The sequence below is a fragment of the Urocitellus parryii genome, chromosome 14 (assembly GCF_045843805.1).
Source record: "Urocitellus parryii isolate mUroPar1 chromosome 14, mUroPar1.hap1, whole genome shotgun sequence".
Lineage (NCBI taxonomy): Eukaryota > Metazoa > Chordata > Mammalia > Rodentia > Sciuridae > Urocitellus > Urocitellus parryii.
Window position 1 is genome coordinate 42491555 of NC_135544.1, and position 22149 is coordinate 42513703.

The following is a 22149-nucleotide window of genomic DNA, read 5'->3' on the forward strand; positions in this document are numbered from 1 at the left end:
GAGCTTCCTCTCTGTCACAGTAGCCCCCTTTCCTATCGCAGTCAGCCCCCCTCTCCCATCCCAGCGGCCCCTGTACACCTATTGCCATAGTCTTTATGAATAATGTCTCCTTCTGAGACCCAATTTAGGATTTGCTTTTGATTTGAAAACAGCATGTTGTACCTAAGGAAGAAAATGTAGTATCTAGCCAATGTAGAGATTTCATAACTATTGAACTACTTACAGAAAGATACCATAGTGAGGAATTTTAAAAATATTTATTTTTGAGTTATAGAAGGACACAATATCTTTATGCTTTATATTTATGTGGTTCTGAGGATCGAACCCTGTGCCTCAGGCATGCTAGGCGAGAACTCTACCTCTGAGCCACAACCCCAGCCTCATTTTTTTTAATATCTAAATTCTAAAAAAGAATTCTAACATTTTTTTCTTTATGGTTTTTAGTTGACAAAAGTAATAGGTGTGCTAAATACCTTCAACAATTATTGTATGAGACTTGAAATGCTGATCATGATTTTTTAAAAAAGAGAAATCAAGCCCAATTTAAAATGACATCATACTTTTACCATAGTATTAAATTAAAATCTGGACAGTGATCTCACAAATCTAATTATTCTTAAATTTTTCATGTTGTACCATTTTTTTTTCAATGTCCCATTTCATCCCCTATCAGATGCCAGGTACTTCTTCCCCCTGAGACCAGCAGAAGCCGATCCACGGGGTCTGAGCCATAGGCTATTGAAAATGGTTCCATGCAGAGGAATAACTTCTGTTGTCCCCACAGGTTCATCTAGATTCATTACCTCACCTACTTCACTACCTCTGCTTTCTGGTATTGGATTTGGGGTTTACTTTGTTTGCACTGGGATTCCTCCGTGGTAGATGTACCTGCCTCTGCTTTCTTTCTTGGCAAGACTGCCATATCAGTGAGGTCCTCCCAGTATCTGATATCAGTGAGTATTGTCTCCTTTTTACTCCTAATTTACTGTATCATGAGAGACAAAAGGAATTAGGCTGCATTGATAGCATAGAGCATGTAGTAATTTCTTAAAGTCTTTGATGTTAAGGAATAAAGACAGTGAACCACCTTTTCTGGCATTGCTTGGGCAAATAGTTGATTAAGTACTGATTCAAAAATTTAAAAAAAATAGCTAGAGATAAATTGCCTTTATCAGAATATCTGCAAATACAACTACATATTCACACACACACACACACACACTCAGCCCCCCCACAACACACTATTTGCATGTAAGTCTACATATAAGTTTCTTGTACATCTAAATCAGATAAGCATGTATCTTGGTGCATTTTACTGTTTTATATCTTTATTTTTCTTTTACAGCCTGCTTTAGGTGCTCATTTTAGCTTTATTGCATTTGTACAAGATTCTAGAAAATTTCTCTAAGGACAGTGAGGACATACTGAATTTTCATTAATCTCTCCAAACATGCCACAGACAATCTTGAGCTGACATTCTTGTAGGGTGTCGACAGTTCACCCTTAAATAAAATTTTCCAATAGCATGTTTTTTCTTATTCCATCATGCATAATTTACTGAATTGTTGATTGATACAGATGCATATCCAGGATTATATATTTCCAGTAGTAGATTTTTTTGTCTTGGAATAATTTTAAAGATGATAGAAAAGAAATATGATTCTATAGTTTTGTTATCGTGCTAATAATAATGAATTTAGCAGAAAGTCTGTCCTTTGATGTGCGCATGAAAGGGAATGCATAGCCCTTTGATTCCTTTTCTTCCTTCTCTTTATTTTAGTAGTCATCCATGTCACCAGCACAGATAGCAAGTAGTGCTTTTTCATAGTGGCCTGAAGCAAAATTCTGTAAAGAAAAACACATAATGTATATAAAATAAATCTCATAGTTGTTCTAAAAAAGACCCATTATTCTTCTGCATTGCAGTATGAGAGACCCATGGACCATCAGTCTTTCTAAAATTATTTATTCTTTTAATCTAAAGATTCAATATTTTCTGAGAACTATTCTCAGTTAAAGGTATTGAAAAATTATAACATGGTTATAGTCAATAGTATGTGGCTTATATGAAGTCAGTGGAGCCCTAATGTGTATTTGTAAGTACAATAAACTTACATTAAAATGAAATCTTTTCCTCAACTTCAGAAAGAGGTTCCCTGATATTGTTGTTATTATAGATCAGTATAGAGTCTGGAGAGCGAATGGATAATGTGTTTCAAAAGATTTTAAAATATTTATACTCATGAATGCTGTAATTTTAACTTAAGAAATATATCTTTAGGAATCTATTATCAGTTATCAATGAACACAGAGATTTAAGACTATAATCAAGATACTATTATATATACTAGTGAAAACTGAAAAATAATAATATGCAAGGTAGTTTTTGTATTTTACAGTTTATACACCAGGATACCATGATTCAATGAAAATATCCCCTTTTGGTAGCAAATCGCTATTTATTTCTTACAGTCCTCGAGGCTGGGAAATTCAAGGTCTAGGTGCCAGGAGATTTGGTGTCTGCCTGCTTCCCATAGACAGCCTTCTTCTCTTTCTGACCTCCCATGGAAGAAGGGACAGAGGCACTCCACTGTGTCTATTGTATAAGGACACTAATCCCACCCCCGGGCTATCCTTACTATTTAATCAACTCTCAAATACTCAACCTCCTAACACCATCACTATGGAGGAGACACAAGAATTCTGACCACAGAAGCACCTGCCACAATATTTTATTATAGATTATCTGTGGTAGAGAATTTAGGGCATTTTTGTTTTCTTTTTGTTTTTTTCATAGTTTCCAAATTTTCCAAAACAACAAAAAAATAAGTAATATTATAAAACTAAACTTTGTTAAAAATCAACTATCAATGTTCTTTTATGTAAAATTGTGTCTTTATGATTCACTGCTTTATATGCACATAGTAAAGTCGCATTAATTATCATAAATACTAGTAGACTTCAAGATAGCTGTGATTAATTACAAGAACTGTTTAAGATATAGTTTATTCATCTAGAAAATGAGTGATATGTATTTCTCCGTGGGAAATGTTTATCATCACTGAAAGAGTTTAGCATTTTGAAGGTGGATATAATGAGAGTTTTATCAAAGATAGAGGAATAAGATTTCTTTTAATTGTTCCATCAACTTCTAGAACCACTTTGGCTCTCGAGGGCTTATAAGATCTTCTGGATTTTGTGGTTTCTTGATCTTGGGTTGTTGAGTTGTTTCTGGTTTACTCTGTCAGTCAACTAAAAAGCTGTTTCTTACTATTAGAAATTTCAGTGGCAAACACCGTGAGCCAGATAACAGTGCTTATCTATGTGCAAAATATAAATGAAGATAGATTCTCAGGTCCCTGTCCTAGGTCTAATTCTCTGCTCTACCATCTTGAAAGTCTTTGTGATTTTTGTTTGAAGAAAGGGCCAAGCATTTTATTTTTTACAACCCCCCCACCCCCACTCCGAAAATTAGATAGAGGGTCTCACATACTCTGATAATTCTTTGCTAGGTTTTACAAAAAAACCTAGGGTAAAGTTCAGAAGGATCAGAATGAAGCAATTGCTTGTTTACTTTTGAATCATGGTTTCTTTGCTTTCTAAAGGTTAAAAGGATAAAGCTGTGCAGATTTTCACATAACAAGTAGTGTTAAATTCCTCCTGATTACAGTTGATGGTACTTGACTGGCTGCCCTGCCTTCCATGATAACGAAATAAGAATCTTCTTCAGGATTATGGGGTCTTGCTGCAAGATACATTTTTCTAGATCTGAGCATACCTCAGAATTTAGCTCTTGCAGCACAATTACAGGGGATGAATATTTTACATGATGGTCTCAATGATTTTGCTTAAAATAAAGACAAAAAAATCTTCTGTCTGGTAAAGGGATTTTCTTTCCAACCTGTTCATTTCATGTATTAAAGGTTGTCTGAAGTGTAAAAGCAGTTAATCCCATCAGAAGAGTTAATTTTTTAGACTGTAAATGAGATTATTTAAATGAAAGCTTTTATCTCAGTTTCAAAAAGTAGGAGACTTACTTTGATATCATGAAATAGGGATTTTCCATATCTCTCTTTGTAGCATTTCCTTATGGTCAGCAGGTCTATTTCACTTCTGGCAATTAGTATCCGGATTACTGTTTTATTATGAAAACCAAAGTCCTAAAAGATTCAGGAAAAGGGAGGAAAAAGAAGAAAACAGTGCCTTAAAGTCAGCATGTCCAACGTCCACTCATCTCTTTCTGCAGCCATCTGCTCTTTGACCCGTGGTCTTCAAACTGTAAACACATCACTGTCCCCACAATCTCCAGGTCACTGTCCCCACAGTCTCCAGGTCAGAGCCTGAGAGCTGCCCTGTGACTTCACTTTCCTACCCGTGCTCTCACACTGAGCCATCCTCTTCCATCTGTCTTCCTTAACTTAAACCCCAGGGTCATGCCCTTGACTCTGACCCCCAGCCCTCTGTAGTAGTTCAGTCTTCAGTCTTCACACTGTCTCCTTCCCTCTGCAGGATGAACTGCACATCTGACCACAGGTCTTCCTAGGTAAACCTGCTTCCCCGTGGGGAAACATTCTGTACTCATGTGAGCATTGGCCAGTCTGAGACAGCAATTGCGTTTTCACTATTGAAATATTGTAAAACTAAGAATTCTAGGTACTTAAAATATTTGCTGGTGAAAATTCAAATACTGAAAAACAAAATCCACATCTGCACTAGTCCCCGGAAACATTCATGAAGGCGGGTGTGTGTGTGTGTATGTGTGTGTGTGTGTGTGGGGGGGGGGGGGTTCAGACTTTTTTTTAAAAAATGGAGTTATGATGACATCTGGTGGCCACTAAGTGTAATCTGATTTTTGATGTGAATGTTTTAGATGTAGATCTAACGATTTTTTAAAAAAATAATTAGAGGTGACACAGATGAATGTTTAACAAAATTTCCTATTCTAAATTGTAGATACTTCAGAGTGCTTGGGGGAAAAGGGTGGTGAAAAGAGTTTTTTGACACTTGAGGTCCTCATGTATAAAAAAAAATTGATTACTAGAACACACACCCTTCCTCTTTACCTCCAAACCATTTGTGAATACAGATACCTTCTTTCACCTCTGGTAACACACTGAGCAAAGATATAGTTTTAGTTATCACTGAAATAAGTGTCCCTGAATTTGAACATAGTCAGACTGAGAGTAGTTGCTTCTATTTTTCCAGGATCATTCACAAGTAAGGCTTTATTTTGTTTTTGTAGCGGTTGGTTCTTTGAGAAAGGGCCTGCTGAAATCACCTTGCAGAATTCCAAAATGTGTTATGTCAAATAGCTTCATTTTAATCAAATCAAATTTCTCCCAGGAACAGGGTGAGAGAGAAGAGAAGACTGTGAGCATTGATCTTTCGCCTATATTCTGAGCTGGCATAGATTTTCCTCATGCATCAGTAAAACAAACTTTAGGCATGAGATATACAGTTAAATATTCTTGGTATTAACATATCTGTCCTGTGAACTGGCTTTTTCCAAGAAGTTGGCCTGTAAAAAATTACTTCAAAGATAAAACACCCTGATTATTAAATTTATTGTAATATCAGCTTGTTTTTTAATAATTTTCACCAAGTTTTCAAGGCTATGAAATATGTAGAGTGACATTTATGAGACCCTTTCTTTTTAAAAATATGCTTCATACACATTATGGATAAAATGTACACTACCTGATGCACTTACTTTCCTCAAACATGATTGCAACAAAGGATGTGTGATTGAATATCACATTAAAGCATGAAACATTCCCATTTAATTATAAGAAAAACTTTAGAGTTTATTGTTTGCTAATTATCTAAATAATTTTTGAAAAGCTAATACTTCATGCTTTAAGATAATCACTGACATTATTTTGTGTTTTTAAACTTCAAAATTATAGCTATTTTTTGCTGAGAGTTTGTAATGGTTTAACATTTTGTTATGATGTCATATGTTTTATACTCGTGTAAGTATGAGGTAGCGGGTCTGTGGATATATACAAAAGCATTTGGATTTACCGCTTTCTTTAGATGCCAAGAAACTCTAAAGCACATGAAGGACAGAGACTCCAAAGAACAGTATTACTTAGGTATCTCAATTTGATGTGGAAAGCATTATTTTTACCCAATGGGTCCTCCTTTTGGTGTATAGCACATTATTTTCACTTGGGCATATTTCTTTGAAATGTATGTATTTAAATACAAGAGGGAAATATGAGTCAATATTTAAATAATGGAAGAAAAATCAAGAAAAACAGATACTATATCTGAAGAAATTTTTAAAATATGCAGGTCTCACTTACATGTATTGCACTATATAATCTATAAGCAAAATAGGCTGGTTTGTCTCGAACGCAGAGAACTGGGAGAAATCAGAAAAGTAATGTTAGTGAAGAGACATGATTTCTTAAGAATTCATGAAATAAGATGAACATGTTTTTTCATGTTACAATCTTCACATTGTGTTATAGTATCCACACAGAGTAATAGCAATGTTATAGCTCATCAAAAAAATATACAGCAACAGTATTCTAATGATCCATTCAGATTTTCATTTCATCTATCTCTTGGAACTTGGTCAGCTTCTTCCTCTAACTGATGAAGAAAAATTTATCTTTTTCAACTGAAAATTAAACAGTGCTTCAAAAAGCCCTAGGTTATCACCACTATTATTGATTTTTTATTATCAAAGGATTTAATGTAACAAAGACCACATGTGATTCATTCTGAAGGATATGCATTTATATGACTTTTCAAAGTAAATTATAGTTATGGTCCACGTGGTTTCTCATTAAGAGGCTTCATTCATATTCCTTATAGATTCCTGGGAAGCTCTGAAGTTTCTTTTATTTATTTATTTATTCATTCTAATCAATTATACATGACAGTACAAAGCTCTTTGATTCATTGTACACAAATGGAACAGAATTTTTCACTTCTCTGGTTGTGCATGAAGTAGAGTCACACTATTTGTGCAATCATACATGTACCTACGGTAATGGTATCCATCTCATTCCATCATTTTTCTTAGCCCTTGCCTCCTCTTCCCCTCCCCTTTGCCACATCCAAAGTTCCTCTACTCATCCCATGCTCTTCCATATGGATTAGCATCAACTTATCAGAGAAAACATTCGGCCCCTGGATTTTTTGAGATTGAAGGGCATCTAGGTTGCTTCCACAGTTAAACAATTGTGAATTGTGCTGCTATAAACACTGAAGTGTCTATGTCACTGTAGTATGCTCTTTTCAAGTTCTTTAGGGTATAGACCCTGGAGTGGGATAGCTGAGTCAAAAGGTGGTTCCATTTCAAGTTTTCTAAGGAACCTCCACACTGCTTTCCAAATTGGTTGCTTCAATTTACAGTCCTACCAGCAATGTATGAATGTGCCTTTTACCTACATCCTCACCAACACTTATTATTGCTTGTATTCTTGATAACTGCCATTCTGACTGGAATGAGATGAAATTTTAGAGTAGTTTGAATTTTCATTTCTCTAATTACTAGGGATGTTGAATATTTTTTCATATATTTGTTGATTGATTGTATATCAAAGTCTTTTAAGAAGAAACAGTAAGGATGATAACAGGCCTGGCCAGTTTACATGTCATGAAATTGAAATGGTCATAGTTTTGGAAGACCTAGAGCCTGATGAATGTGCACTGTTGATTTTAGCCATTCAGTATTATTTATTTGAATAATAGACTAATACATAAATGAATAATGTATGAGACTATAACTTCTAGCCAAAATAAAATCATCATAACAAATTAATTCAAGTAATTGTTTTCGATTGTGAGAACATAACCTTTTTATTATTTTTACTTTGAAGAAAAGTTAACCTGATAATCATCTTTTCCCTCAAAGTGCTAGGAATGGCATCAGGGTATCAGGCATGCTATGCAAGTACTGTCCCACTAAGCTACACCCATAGTCCTTTGTGATTACTCTGGAGTGGCTGCTAGACTGTGATGGCTGGGTGCAGGGATATCTCAACCTTGTAAACTATGCTAAGCCCAAGGCCAATATCATCCTAAATGGAGAAAAACTGAAAACATCCCCTCTAAAAACTGGACCAAGACAAGGATAGAAATCTCAATATTCACTTACTCAACAATTATCCAAGTGCTCTCTAGATAAATAACTACTGGGGGAATATTTCACAATGACTTTTCATTTATAGGTCTGGGATTAGGTGTTCTCAAGTTCAAGTGCAGCACAAGATAAAGCGTGAGTAGTTCCATAGTAGCTTTACAAATGACTACCACTGTTTTTTCTTCTATGGAGATCTCATTCCTTAGGAAGGCCTGGGAGGTGTGTCTCTCTCATAGTAACCTGTAGAATTCACCACTGAGTAACAACTTGGTAAGTCTCTTTTATGGTAGGACTGAATCCTAAAGGTGAATATACTGGAAAGTCTCTCTTTCTCTCTCACACACTCATGCTCCCCCAAAACAAACAAACAAAAATACCTCCAAAACAAAAGAACAACAACAACAACAACAACAACAACAAACCCCTCTTCCTTCTGGGAGGAAAGGAAGCCACATTGCTAGAATTTATCTGCTCTTGGACAAAGGAATGGAAGTCAATAAATACAAAATGAACTTAACAGTATGAAAACCGTCATTCCTGATAGAAAACATCAGATCATTCTGCTTCCCGGTATGAAACCTGAACCAGCCTTTAGGGGAAGATGTCAGTTTATTAATGCCATTAGGCCTCCAGCTTAGTGCCCTGTATCAGTAACTGATATACGTTCCTTCTACAGAGTTCACAACCCTTTTAGATAGTTGCATTCAGCGGGAAAATGACTCAATAAAGAGCTTCAATTCGGTCAGAGCCAGTGAGCATTTGTTGTGAAATAGAAGGTCTGCTGTGCACCCAATAAATTATTACTTACCAATTGCCACCAACAGCTCCTTAAAGTATCCATCATAGCAATCATTAATGGCATCTACCACATCTTGCCCAGAAATATTTTGAAATTCCTGGAAAACTTCAAAAAAAAATTGATGTAATTCAAAGGAAATTTTGTAAATATTCCAAACTTATAGATATTGATTAGATTGTTTTACATACTGAAGGTATTTTCTCTAAAAGAATTGAAAATACTACCATCAGTCATATTGATTTCTATGCTTTGAAATAAATACAATACTCTAAAAGTTAGTGGAGTTGGTATAAATCTTCAAAGACTTGCTTTTGCTCTGTCCTCCTGGGGAACAACTGCCATCTCTAGTAGGACTCACTGACTCACTGCTGATTTAAATTCAGAGGAAACACAAGACCAGACATTATTTATGAGCCATTTGTTTAGGACATACATAGAAATAAATCAGACTTATTTCAACAGTAAATTTTTTGCTAGAGCTTAAGTATGAAAAATTATTGTAAAAATCCTTTGAGTGATGGTTAAAACAGTGGTTGTAAGATCTATAAAGAATATTCTGAGAGGACTGGGGTTGTGGCTCAGCAGTAGAGCACTCCCCTAGCACGGGTGAGGCCCTGGGTTTGATCCTCAGCACCACATTAAAAAAAAAATTAATTAAAGATATTGTGTCCAACTACAACTAAAAAATAAGCATAAAAATGAATATTCTGAGAAATATGGAATCACCTTTTGATAAGCATTATTAGCAAAATTGTGCTCAATTAAGCTTCTTATTCAGGAATTTACTTATCTGGTTTTATCCCAAGTAACTTTTAGTTCTCCATTTTTTATAGCAAATTAGAAGCAAGGAGGTGTCTTCTTATTGCTATTTATATATAATTGACATTAGAAAATATAAAGATGGGAGCTGAATTAGGGTAGGTCATCTTTTAAAAATTTTTAATGACTTTGTGTTTTACATAAAAAATTTTTAATAGGGGGGAAAAAGAAAAGTACAATGGTTTGGATAAACTCAAATAAAGTGCAAATGAATATGAATTACCTCTAAAACCAATACGATGCTACCTCTTTTGCATAAATCATGATATCAGTAATGAACCTGACTCATGATGGGCTGATTAAACCATGTTCACTAGACACTTTTCAAGACAACATATAGACAACATATCTAGTAGCAAATAGCTAATATAGCTCTAAAATAGTGATAATTCTCAAGAGATTCAATGTTTTGAAGTTATAAAATTCATTTATTAGAAAAATAAAATTATAGGGAAAACTTTTTTTCTCAGTAATGCCATTAAATGAGGCACATCTGTATAACTTATAATCCAAAATACTTGTCTTTGTGATATCAAATTTTTCTCTATTTCTATGCAACATTCTCTCTCTTTTTTTCCTACCTAACTACTTGCTTTGCATTATATAATCAGTTAAGTAGCTGTAAAGAAGCCTGATTTCTAATTACCCAGCCACAGCTGCTGGTAGCTCTTGTTGCACAGGATCACCTGTAGCATGGTTTTATGTTCTCCAGTTTTCTGCTGACACGCTTCCCACAGGACCTGAAACCCACAGTCAGGAAGGAGCATCAGAATCAGCTCAGACCATCAGAACAAAGGTTCTTTAGAGCCTGTCGGAGGGCTGGATCTAGTTACCATTGCATCCTGAGCAGCCATAGCAGGGTCTGTGTATCCCTCCTCCCTGGTTCCCTGTAAAGTAAACATAGATTTCCTTTTAAATGTTCTTAATCAACAATCCATGTGGTATTTTTTTTTGGGGGGGAGGGAGCTTAATCATACTGTTGTCTTTATTTTTGTGTATTTGTGAGGATTTCCATAATAAAATATTTTTTTAATTGAGTTTTGTCTTAATAGTGTTATACTATAAAACATCAGAAAGTTTCCTTCTTTATGAAGATTTCCAGACAGAAAAATAGAGTTTTCTGATGGACCATTAATTAATACATTAACTTAAATTTTCTAACAAGTTATTTAGAAACTGACAACGAAAAATAATTTTTAAAAGATTGTACAAATTACTGTTACTATATCAATAAAAGACCACCAAAAGTTGGAATTTTAAGCCAAAAGCAGAAAGGTTTGATAAATCTAACATTAAATCTAGGTAAGGGTGTGGGCTCTAGAGTCATTAAGATCTAGGTGTGTATTCTAGCTCTGCTCTGTTAGTTCTAAATATTTTTGGCAGATCATTTAATTTCTGTGAACCTCAGGAACCATGTCTATAATATGAGGATAAGATTTCTTGATTAGTAAAAGCACTGACCACAGGGTCTGGCACGTGGTAAGTATTCAGTAAAGGAGTCCAGCAAATCTACTACCCCATTTCCGTCTTAAATGCATAATTTTCCATATTCTAACATCTCTGAAATTTAGATGTATCCTATAATTGATGGCATTAATTCAAGGAGTTTTCCTTCCTTAGTGGTATATAATAAAATAATGGAGCATTATAACAAATGTTAGAATAACATCTAACATTCAATATAACATAGAATATCAATCATGATAAAGCTATATTCCCAATTTCTATTTTAAGACTATTCTAATAATGATTATGATTTTTAAAAAAATTTCAAAAGCTGAGGAAAATATTTTCAATACATCATGAACAGAACAATCTTGAGACAATAATTTTGTGAAAAAAAATGGTTTATTAATTTCATTTTTGTATAAAACATATGGGAGAAACCTAGCCAATCAACACACATTGTCACCATATGAATAGGTACTTTATCAAACTTTGAGTCTGAGAACATACAGCTCCCCCAGGTGGTATTATTCAATCAAAAATCCTTGAACCACTGAACTCTTTGGTAATTCCTGAGGAAGTTCTCAAGTTATTTGGAACAAGACGGTCTGGTCTCCATTTCTTGAATACTTTTTGAAATATTATATAGGCTTTTTTAAAAGGGTGTTATGATTTGGATATGAGGGGTTTCTCCCCAAAGCTTTGGGTTTTATATGGCAAAAAAAGTGAAATGATTTTATACAGTTCAGAAGTGAAATGATTGGACTATGAAAGATGTAACCTAATCAGTCCGTTCCTAGTTTGAATGGACTGACTGGGTGGCGATGGTAAGTAGGTGGGCTGTGTCAGAAGAGGTGGATTACTGGGGTGTGCCCTGGAAGGGTTCATCTTTCCTGTGACCCCTTACCTCTTCCCTTATTCTCTCTCTTCCTGGCTGACATCAGGTGAGCATCTTTTCTTGCCCTTGCCCTTCTGCCTCACCTTGGCCCCAAAGCAATGGAGTCAGCTGTCTGTGGACTGAGACCTCTGACACCCTGAGTCTCAGAATAAACTTTTCCTCCTCTAAGTTGTTCTTGTTGGGAATTTTAGTCACAGTGACAAAAAGCCGACTAACATAAAGGAAAATTCATATTTTTTTTCTTTTGCAACAGGGGTAGTCTTTGAAAGACACTGTGGTATTTTTCACTTCTCCAATTCTCCATAGAATTTTCTCCCCCATTAAACTGAGCATTCACTGCCTGGCCGTGGGTGGCAGGGGTGGAATTTAACACTGTTAGAGTGAAAATGCAGAGAAAGAGTCATCGTTTGGCTCACAAAGTAGAATTTATGCAACAACAAAATAGTCCTGACATCCAGATTTTGTGGAGAAGAGTATTTGTAAATTTGTTTACTGACTTTTTTTTATCATATAAAGAACAGACGTACTCTACGCGACGATTTCAAACAGAAAGAAGGAGGGCTAACCAATGCAAGATGCACTGATCCCCAAGGAGAATTCACACATGAAAGGAGAAAGAGGTAAAGGGATCATGCAATCAGAGTTTATTTAACTTTCCTTCAGGGTCAAGATGGGGCAGAAAAACTTTGTTAAAAATCCTTTCTGAAAGTAGACAGAGGGTACAATGGCTTCTGCCCCAGATCATTTTTTAGGACTCTGGAAATAGCTACAGAGTTCAGTAAGGCAGCAAGACTAGGCAGAGAGAGGTCCTGAATAAAAGTCCCTTGAATTAACCTCAATCCCTAAGTAGCATACATGGGACTTCAAATTTCCTATCTGATCCTGATCAAGGGTCTTACACTTTGGCCAAGAACCTGGTGGGGGAACTTGCCAGATGGAGTTGTTCATATCATGACAGGGAAAAGGTGTTGCAATAATCAAGGGATACAGGTAGACCACATTGACTAGAACTGTGTGGGAGACACAGTTAGACCTCAAAGGGACTCTTCAGCTCCAGTGAGAGTAGGGTCAGGCTAAATCATCATGTGGGGTTACTTGGCTCCATCAAACTGAGACAGAGGAAGTATTAATGATTAACTAGTTGCACATTTTGGCAGCTAATAGTGAGAAAGGTCCATAACCTGGACATCAACACTCATGTGTTTCATATTTAGAATTGCCCAGGACTGGCTTTGCGACTGGCATTCAGGTTGATGCAAAAAGGTTGATGACCAGCAAAGATGCAAAATAATATCTTGATGATCTGAAGAGACCATCACTTTCTTGCTGCCAAGACATCCCATGAATCATGCATATAGCTTCCTACCAAGTGCCCTCTTGGAGAGAAAGATTGGGGATTGCCAAAACACTAAGAACTCTAAGAATTCATACTTTACTCAAAAAAAAAAAAGCTATAAGTGACATTGAATGTGCACCCCCATTGACTATATAAAGTATTATATGGATTAAATTTGCTATTTCAAACTATTATTAGGTATTTTTCTTTATTTACTAACCAAAGCTGGAGGCATCTGAGAAAGCTCAATTTATTCACAGAGAAATAAATTAGCCATATTTTCTTGTTAGTAAATTTGTAGCCCTGGAAAATTTAATATATTTTATCATAATTCAGAAGTTGTATATCATCTGAAGGTGAACAGATGATAGGCAAAAGAAATGAGCCTGTCAGACACATTTCTCCTGCCTTGTTTTCTTTGCTTACTTAACATACCAAGGGAATAACAATGCACACATGTAATTCTTGTTTTTAAAAGCGGTGCACTTATGTGTATGATATGTGTATTTTATGCACCCATGCATTTTATGCATGCACATATTTTATGTATTTTAACAAGAAATAGAAGATGATATTTAAAGAAAGAAAGTAATTTGTGGGGGAGGTAGGATTATGGGTGTTATGTTTAAATCATAAAAATATTGAGGGGCAGGGATGTGAGGGCTCATAAATTCCTCTCCTTATTTTGGAAGTGAAAATAAATGGACCTAGTGAGATTAAGTGAATTGTTCAAGGTCTGAATCCTAGAGAAGAATGTTATTAGATTCCAGTGGCATTGCTGGCTGTGAGATCTGGTTAACTATGGTTGAACCCATTCTTTTTGGACAATCTCTTCTGGTTTCTTTTCAAATTCTCTCTGATGGTTTTAATTTATACCAAATGACAAATAACTAAAAACAATGAATATGCTCTATCTTCTCAGATTTTGTACTATTCATTCAATAATATAGCTCATCGTGGTAATTCATAGTCTTCATGTTATCTGAGCTCTCAGTAATTGGCTCTGTGTTCTCCTTTTATACTTTCATTATTTGGCTTCCAGGATCTCTTTTCATTTCTATCTCTTTCATTGCAAATTCCTCAATCTTTTTTTTTTAATCTGAGATCTGCATTTTCTTTTTTTAAAAAATATTTTTTATTTGCTAATGGAACTTTATTTATATGCGGTGCTGAGAATCGAACCCAGTGCCTCACACATGCTAGGCAAGCACTCTACCACTGAGCTACAACCCCAGCCCAAACTCTTCAATCTTGAGAATGGGTTTATCTTACTTTTCAATCTCTTATTTTGGAAGATTCTTATGGTAAGGCCTTAATTGTCTTCTTGCCTGTAGTTATGCTCCCTTCTCTTGATAATCTTACCTGCTGACGGGGCTTTAAGTTCTGTCTGTATTGTAATGATACCCACATTTGTATCTCTAAATGAAATCTATTATCTGGAGGAAAACAAGATGGTGGATTAGTGAGAGATGGCTTTTCTCACAGCTCTATAACTTGGGACTCAAACAGAAGGGAAACTACTTCTTTGGGAGGTAAGTGAAAAAACAAAAACAGAAACAGAAACACTCCACTGATATTCAATATTGGACAGAGAGCCTTGAAGACTGGAAAATTCAGGGTACAACATCAGATTAGGCCAAGGAACAGAATTGGAGCTGATCCAGGTAGAAGAGGAGAAAATATACCAGGTTGGAAATGATTGAAAGTACTAGGAAAATCTTGGCTTGGGGAATCCAGGGACCAAAGGGCAGTACCCCCTGGGCTGACCCAGGTGCTATCAGTCCCAACAAACTGGTGGGTGAAAGTCATCATCTGTCAGCCCTCTACAAGGAGCCCAAGTTGGAAATACCTCCATGAGACTGGTGTGGACTCAGAAATCAGAACTTAGATCCTTGAGTTTGGGGATGAAACCAATACATGAATTGGGCAGATGGCCAACCATGAGAATTAAAGTGAACCTAACAAATCAAGAGAATCTCTGGCACAGAGACCATTTTGCTTGGGAGTAATACAGATCAGAGAGGGCAGAGAAAGTGGGCTCCTCATTCCCTACTTCCATTGAACCCAGTAGCTAGCGGGACAAGGAGCAGGAAGAAACTGAATAGGGCAGAATGACTGAGCTCAGTGCTCAGAAACAGTCTTGAGAAGCCAAAACAGGGAAGTATCCCCAAACAACAGAACCAGTCCCACAAGTGGTGCCTTGGAGGGAGTAGTGGGGTACAGTGCTAGAAGTATGTTGATTCATTAATGAAAACTCCCCACATAATAAAACACCAGGGGCAATACCAGACCAAATCCCCACCCCTGGGATCTTCACTTGCAGCAACCCATCTCACAGAACCCAAAGACAATACCCAGGAAGTCAGGCTGAGAACATTTTCCACAGCTCCTCCCACCATCCCGCTGAGAAGGGAAGTGAGAAACAGAAAGGCACTTTGGCATAGACAGTGGGCATACATGATGGACATTTATACATTTGTACATGCACATGTTTGTTTCTGGTCTTTCAGTTTTAGAGTTTCTAAGGTAGTTATTTTTCATGCTTTATTTTTTTGAGGAGTGGGTTTTTGATTAGTGTATTTTGGGTTGATTTTCTATTGTCTTCTCACAATTCTGTTTCCCTTTGTTCCTACTTCTCTCTTTTTACTTGCTAACAGCCAAACACTGTTGCTCTCTTTCATCCTTTATTTCTTTTACTTCTGTTTTTTGGTCCTCCCCTTATAAACACATCCTATATCACCTCTGCATTTGCTCTATTCACCTCTTGAATCTACAAACCCTTTCCTACCATCTCATCACTTCTTTCCTCTTAAAAACTCTATCTTTAAATGAACACTTATACACATTCATATATCTTTATTTTTTCTCACTTGTACCATTTTATTTGAAGACAGGTATTTTTCATGGATCAACATTTTGAAGACTAAGATGTTTGATTAGTATTTATCAATTTTGGTCTTATAATCTTATTTCTTTTTTTGTTTTCATTGCCTGAGACTTTTAGGCATGTATTCTCTTACTTATCAGTTTCCCTCAACTCTCTTTTCCTCTGCTAATAGCCATTCTCAATGTTCTCTCTTTCACTCTTCTTTTAAATATTTTACTTCTATTTTTTATTATCCTCTGTCATAGACTTCATATCCTATATCACTTCTGTTCTATCTCTGGTCACCACCTGAAATTGTAAACCCTTTTATAAACTTACTGTTTTTGCTGTGGGCAATAATTGATCATATTGTTTCTGATTATTGTGACAATTGACATTGTAGATTTCATATTTGGTTTAATGCTATAAGTTGTTTGCATCAATGGTTTTTATTATCAGTCTTTCCCTAAACAGTGAGGTACTGGAAACTTTTAGGAACATAAATCCATAAGGCAGAAACTCTACTGCCTCAAAACCAACTGTAAGATGGGTAGACATACAAACAACATGAAAAAGCAAGGGAATGAATCACCTGAAACAAACCAAAATACATCAAAAGCAAAATCCATTGACATCTCAGTGGAAGAAATGCCAGACAAGGAGTTTAGAATGTTGATAGTAAAATTGATCTGCAAGGGAAAGGATGATGTAAAGGAGAAAATACAGGAAGAAAAAGATGACTTAAAAAAAGTAATAGAGATTCTGAAAAAAAAAACAATGAAAAAACAAAACAAAGCAAAACAAAACAAAAACAACAAGCAGAAATCCTCAAAATGAAGGAAACAATAAACCAAATAAACCATTCATTGGAAAATATAACCAGAGGACTTGTCCACTTAGAAGAAAGAGTCTCAGGCAATGAAGACAAAATACATAATCTTGAAAATAAAGTTGATCACAGAAAAAATATGTTATGAGACTATGAACAGAACTTCCAAGAAATATGGGATAACCTGAAAAGACCAAATTTAAGATTTATCAGGATAGACAAAGGCTCAGAGGTACAACCCAAAAGAATGCATAATCTTTTCAATGGAACAATATCTGAAATTTTCTGAAACCTTAGGAATGAAATAAAAAATCAAATACAGGAAGCATACAGGACCCCAAGTATACAAAATTACAACAGACTCACACCAAGGTATATTATTATAAATATGCCTAACATACAGAATAAGGATAGAATTATAAAGGCTGCCAGAGGAGGAAAAAAAGACAAGTCACATGTAGAGGGAAACCAAGTCAGATCTCAATTGATTTTTCAACCCAGACCTTCAAAGCTAGGAGGTCTTGGAAAAATTTATACCAAGCTCTGAAAGAAAATTAATTCCAGTTAAGAATACTAGACCCTGCAAAATTAAGCTTCACATTTGATGATGAAATAAAAACCTTCCATGATAAACAAAAGTTAAAAGAATTCACAACTAAAAACTCTGCACTACAAAACATTCTCAACAAAATAGTTCATGAAGAATAAATTCAAAATAAAACTAAAAACCAGCAAAGGGAGAAACTATGCAAGAAGAACAGTTAATGAAAAGAGGAACTAATTCAAATTAAAAACCAGAAATAATTCAAATTGACAGGGAATAAAAATAATATCTCAATAATAACATTGAATGTAAATGTCCTAAGCTCATCAATAAAAAGACATAAACTAGCACATTGGATTAAAAAACATGACCCAACAATATGTTGTCTCCAAGAGACTTTCCTTATAGGCAAAGACATCCACAGACTCAAGGTAAAAAACTTACCATTCATGTGGACCTCATAAACAAGCAGGGTTTCTATCCTTAGATCTGATAAAGTCCACTTCAAGTCAAAATTAATCAGAAGGGAAAAAGAAGGCCATTTCATACTGCTTAAGGGAACTGTACATTAAGAAGACATAACAATTGTAAATATTTACGCCACAAAATATGGAGTATCTATATATCAAGTAGACTCTTCACAATCTCAAGAATCAGATAATTCGCAACACAATAATATCGGGTGACTTCAACATGGCTCTCTCACCAATTGATAGATCTTCAAATCAAAAAATAATAAAAAGGTATAGAACTAAAAATATAATTACTAATTTAGATTTAACAGACATATAAAAATATTTCATTTATCAATGACTTAATACACTTTCTTCTCAGCAGCACATGAATCCTTCTCTAAAACAGACCATATATTAGACCAAAAAGCAACTCTAAGCAAATACAAAAAAATAGAGCTAATACCTTGCATTTTATCAGATCATAATAAAATAAATTTAGAAATCAATGATAAAATAAAAGAATAAGCTATTGTAACTCCTGGAAACTAACTGGTATACTATTGGATGACCAATGGATAGCTGAAGAAATCAGGGATGAACTAAAAAAAAATACTTAGAGATAAATGAGAATAGTGACACAACATATTAAAATTTCTGGGACACTTTGAAGGCAATTCTAATAGGAATGTTCATTGCATTGACATCATTCATAAAAAGAATAAAAATTCACCAAATAAATAGCCTAACTTTACATCTCAAAGCCCTAGAAAAGAGTAACAAATTAACACCGTAAGCAGTAGAAGACAAGAAATATTAAAATCAGAGCCTAAATTAATGAAATTGAAGCAACAACAAAAAAAGCAATTAAAAATTGACAAAACAACAAGTTGGTTCTTTAAATAAGTAAATAAAATTAATATCACCATGAACATCACTGAAATACAGACCATAATCAGAAGCTACTTTGAAAAATCTACACTCTAATAAAATAGAAAAATCAGTGTACAACCAGAGATATGAAAAATTGTGCTCTATATGTGTAATATGAATTGTAATGCATTCTGTTGTCATATATAACAAATTAAAATAAAAATGACATATTTCTAGAGACAAATGGCCTACCCAAATTGAATCAAGAGGACATAGAAAATTTAAACAGATCAACTTCTTTTTTTTAATAAATACAGTAATTTATTTATTTTTATTCTAATTTGTTATATATGACAGCAGAATGCATTACAATTCATATTAAACAGACCAATTTCAAGCAATGAAATAGAAGACACCATCAAAAGCCTATCAAGAAAGAAAACACCAGGACCAGATGCATTCTCAGTGGAGTTCTACCAGACCTTCAAAGAAGAAATAACACCAATCCTCCTCAAATCATTCTATGAGACAGAAAAGGAGGGAATCCTTGAAAACTCATTCCATGAAGCTAGTATCTCCTAGATGCCAAAACTAGACAAAGACACATCAAGGAAAGAAAACTTCAGACCAATATCCCTGATGAATATAGATGCAAAAATTCTCAATAAAATACTGGCAAGTTGCATATAAAAACATGTTAAAAAGATGGTGCACCATAATGAAGTGAAGTTAATTCCAGGGATGCAAGGTTCATTCAACATACAGAAATCAGTCAATATAATTCACCACATTAATAGACTTAAAGAATCACCTGATTACCTCAATAGATGCAGAAAAAGCATTTGACAAAATTCACCATTTATTAATTTTTAAAACACCAGAAAAACTAGGGATAGTAAGAACATACCTCAACATTGTAAAAGTTGTATAACCTAAACTCAAGGCCAACATCATTTTATTTTATTTTTTTAATATTTAATTTTTAGTTATAGTTGGACACAATACCTTTATTTAATTTATTTATTTTTATGTGGTGCTGAGGATCAAACCCAGGACCCTGTATGTGCTGGGCAAGTGCTCTACTGCTGAACCACAACCCACCAACATCATTTTAAGTGGAGAAAAATTGAAAGCACTCCCTGTAACAACTGGAACAACACAATAATGCATTCTTTTACCACTCTTATTCAACATATTCCTTGAAACCCTAGCCAGAGCAATTAGACAAAAGAAAAAAAAAGGGCTAAGAATAGGAAAAGAAGAACACAAATTATCTCTATTTGCCAATGAAATGATTCTATATTTAGGAGACCCCCTCAAAAAATGCCACCAGAAAGCTTCTAGAACTCATAGTGAATTCAGCAAAGTAGCAGGGTATAATATCAACACCCATAAATCAATCACATTCCTATCTACCAATGACGTATTAGTAGAACTAGAAACCAGGAAACATATACCAATAGCAATAACTTTTAAAAAAATACTTGGGAATCAATTTAACAAGACAGGTAAAAGACTTCTAAGATGGAAACTACAGAACACTACAGAAAAAAAAAAATTGAAGAAGACCTCAGTAAATGAAAAGACCATGTTCTTGGATAGACAGAATTAATATAGTCAAAATGGCCGTACTATGAAAAGTGCTATACAGATATAATGCAATTCCTATTAAAATTCCAATGATATTCTTCATAGAAATACATAAATAGTGTGAAATTCATTTGGAAAAATAAGAGGCCCAGAATAGCCAAAGAAATTCATTGTGAGAAAAGTGAAGCAGGAGGCATCACAATACCAGATCTTAAATTATGTTACAGAGTCATAGTTAAAAAAAAAACCAAAAACATAAAAACATGGCATGGTACCGTCACCATAACACACATGAAGCCCAATGGAACAAAACAAAATAGAAGACAAACCCAGTAGAGAAAAGCCCACATAAATACAGTGATCTCTTACTAGATAAAGGCATTATAAACATACATTGGAAAACAGATAACCTTTCCAACGAATAGTTATGGGAAATGGATCTATATATAGTACAAAGAATTTGAACCCCATCTCTATCCTGAACAAAACTCAACTAAGTGGATCAAGAACCTTGACATTAGACCAGAGACCCTGTGCTTACTAGAAGGAAAGTAGGCCCAATTCATGTAGGCTTAGGAATAGACTTCCTCAATAAGACCCCTAAAGTGCAAGTAGTAAAATCAAGAACCAATAAATGGAATGGTATCAAACTAAAAAGCTTCTTCACAGCAAAGGAAACAATCAAGAATGTAGAGAGAGCCTACAGAATGGGAGAAAATCTTTACCACCTGCACCTTAGATATAGCATTAATCTCCAGGATATACAAAGAACTCAAAAAGCTTAACACCAAAACAAACAAACAAACAAACAAAACCCCACAAATAACCCAATCAATAAATGAGCAAAAGAACTAAACAGGCACTTCAGAGAAAAAAAATATAAATGGTCAACAAATATATGATGTTCAACGTCTCTAGCCTTTAGAGAAATGAAAATTAAAACCACACTAAGATTCTATCTCATTCCAGTCATAATAGCAATTATCAAGAATACAAGTAACAATAAATGTTGGTGAGGATGTGGGGAGAAAGGTACACTCCTACATTGCTAGTGGGACTGCAAATTGGTACAACCACTCTGGAAAGTTGAATAGAGATTCCTTAGAAAAGTTAGAATGGAATCACCATTTGATCCAGTTAGCCCATTCCTAGGTCTATACCCAAAGGACTTAAAATCAGCATACTATACTGATGCAGCAACAACAATGTATATATCAGCTCAATTCACAATAGCCAAGCTATCCAACCAAACTAGGTGCCCTTCAACAGATGAATAGATAAAGAAGATATGGTATATATACAAAATTGAATATTACTCAGCCATAAAGAATAATGAAATTATTGCATTTGCATGTAAATGGATGGAACTGGAAACTATCATCCTAAGTGAAATGAGCCAATCCCCCCAAAATTCTTCCCCTCCCCACTGTTCTTCCTTGTTGTGGGATGCTAAACCACAACAAGGAAGAAGAGTGGGGAGGGGAAGAATAGAAGTTTATTGGATTAGACCAAGTGGAATGAAGGGAAAGGGGAAGGAAGGGAAATAGGGAGGATAGTAGAATTAATCAGACATAACTTTCTCATACTTTCATTTGAATA

General features: G+C 35.0%; 1 protein-coding gene across 1 annotated transcript in view; it reads right to left on the minus strand.

The window, feature by feature from the left end:
• Positions 1-1776: 1776 nt before the first annotated feature.
• Anxa10 (annexin A10) overlaps positions 1777-22149 on the minus strand; it is a 71677-nt gene continuing 51304 nt past the window's right edge. The window contains exons 7-12 of the mRNA XM_077792459.1: positions 10550-10603; positions 10363-10456; positions 8907-9002; positions 6309-6367; positions 4038-4160; positions 1777-1845 (exon numbers count right to left, since the gene is read on the minus strand). Of these exons, the coding sequence (XP_077648585.1) occupies positions 1777-1845; positions 4038-4160; positions 6309-6367; positions 8907-9002; positions 10363-10456; positions 10550-10603 (495 nt within the window). The remainder of the gene's footprint in view (positions 1846-4037; positions 4161-6308; positions 6368-8906; positions 9003-10362; positions 10457-10549; positions 10604-22149) is intronic.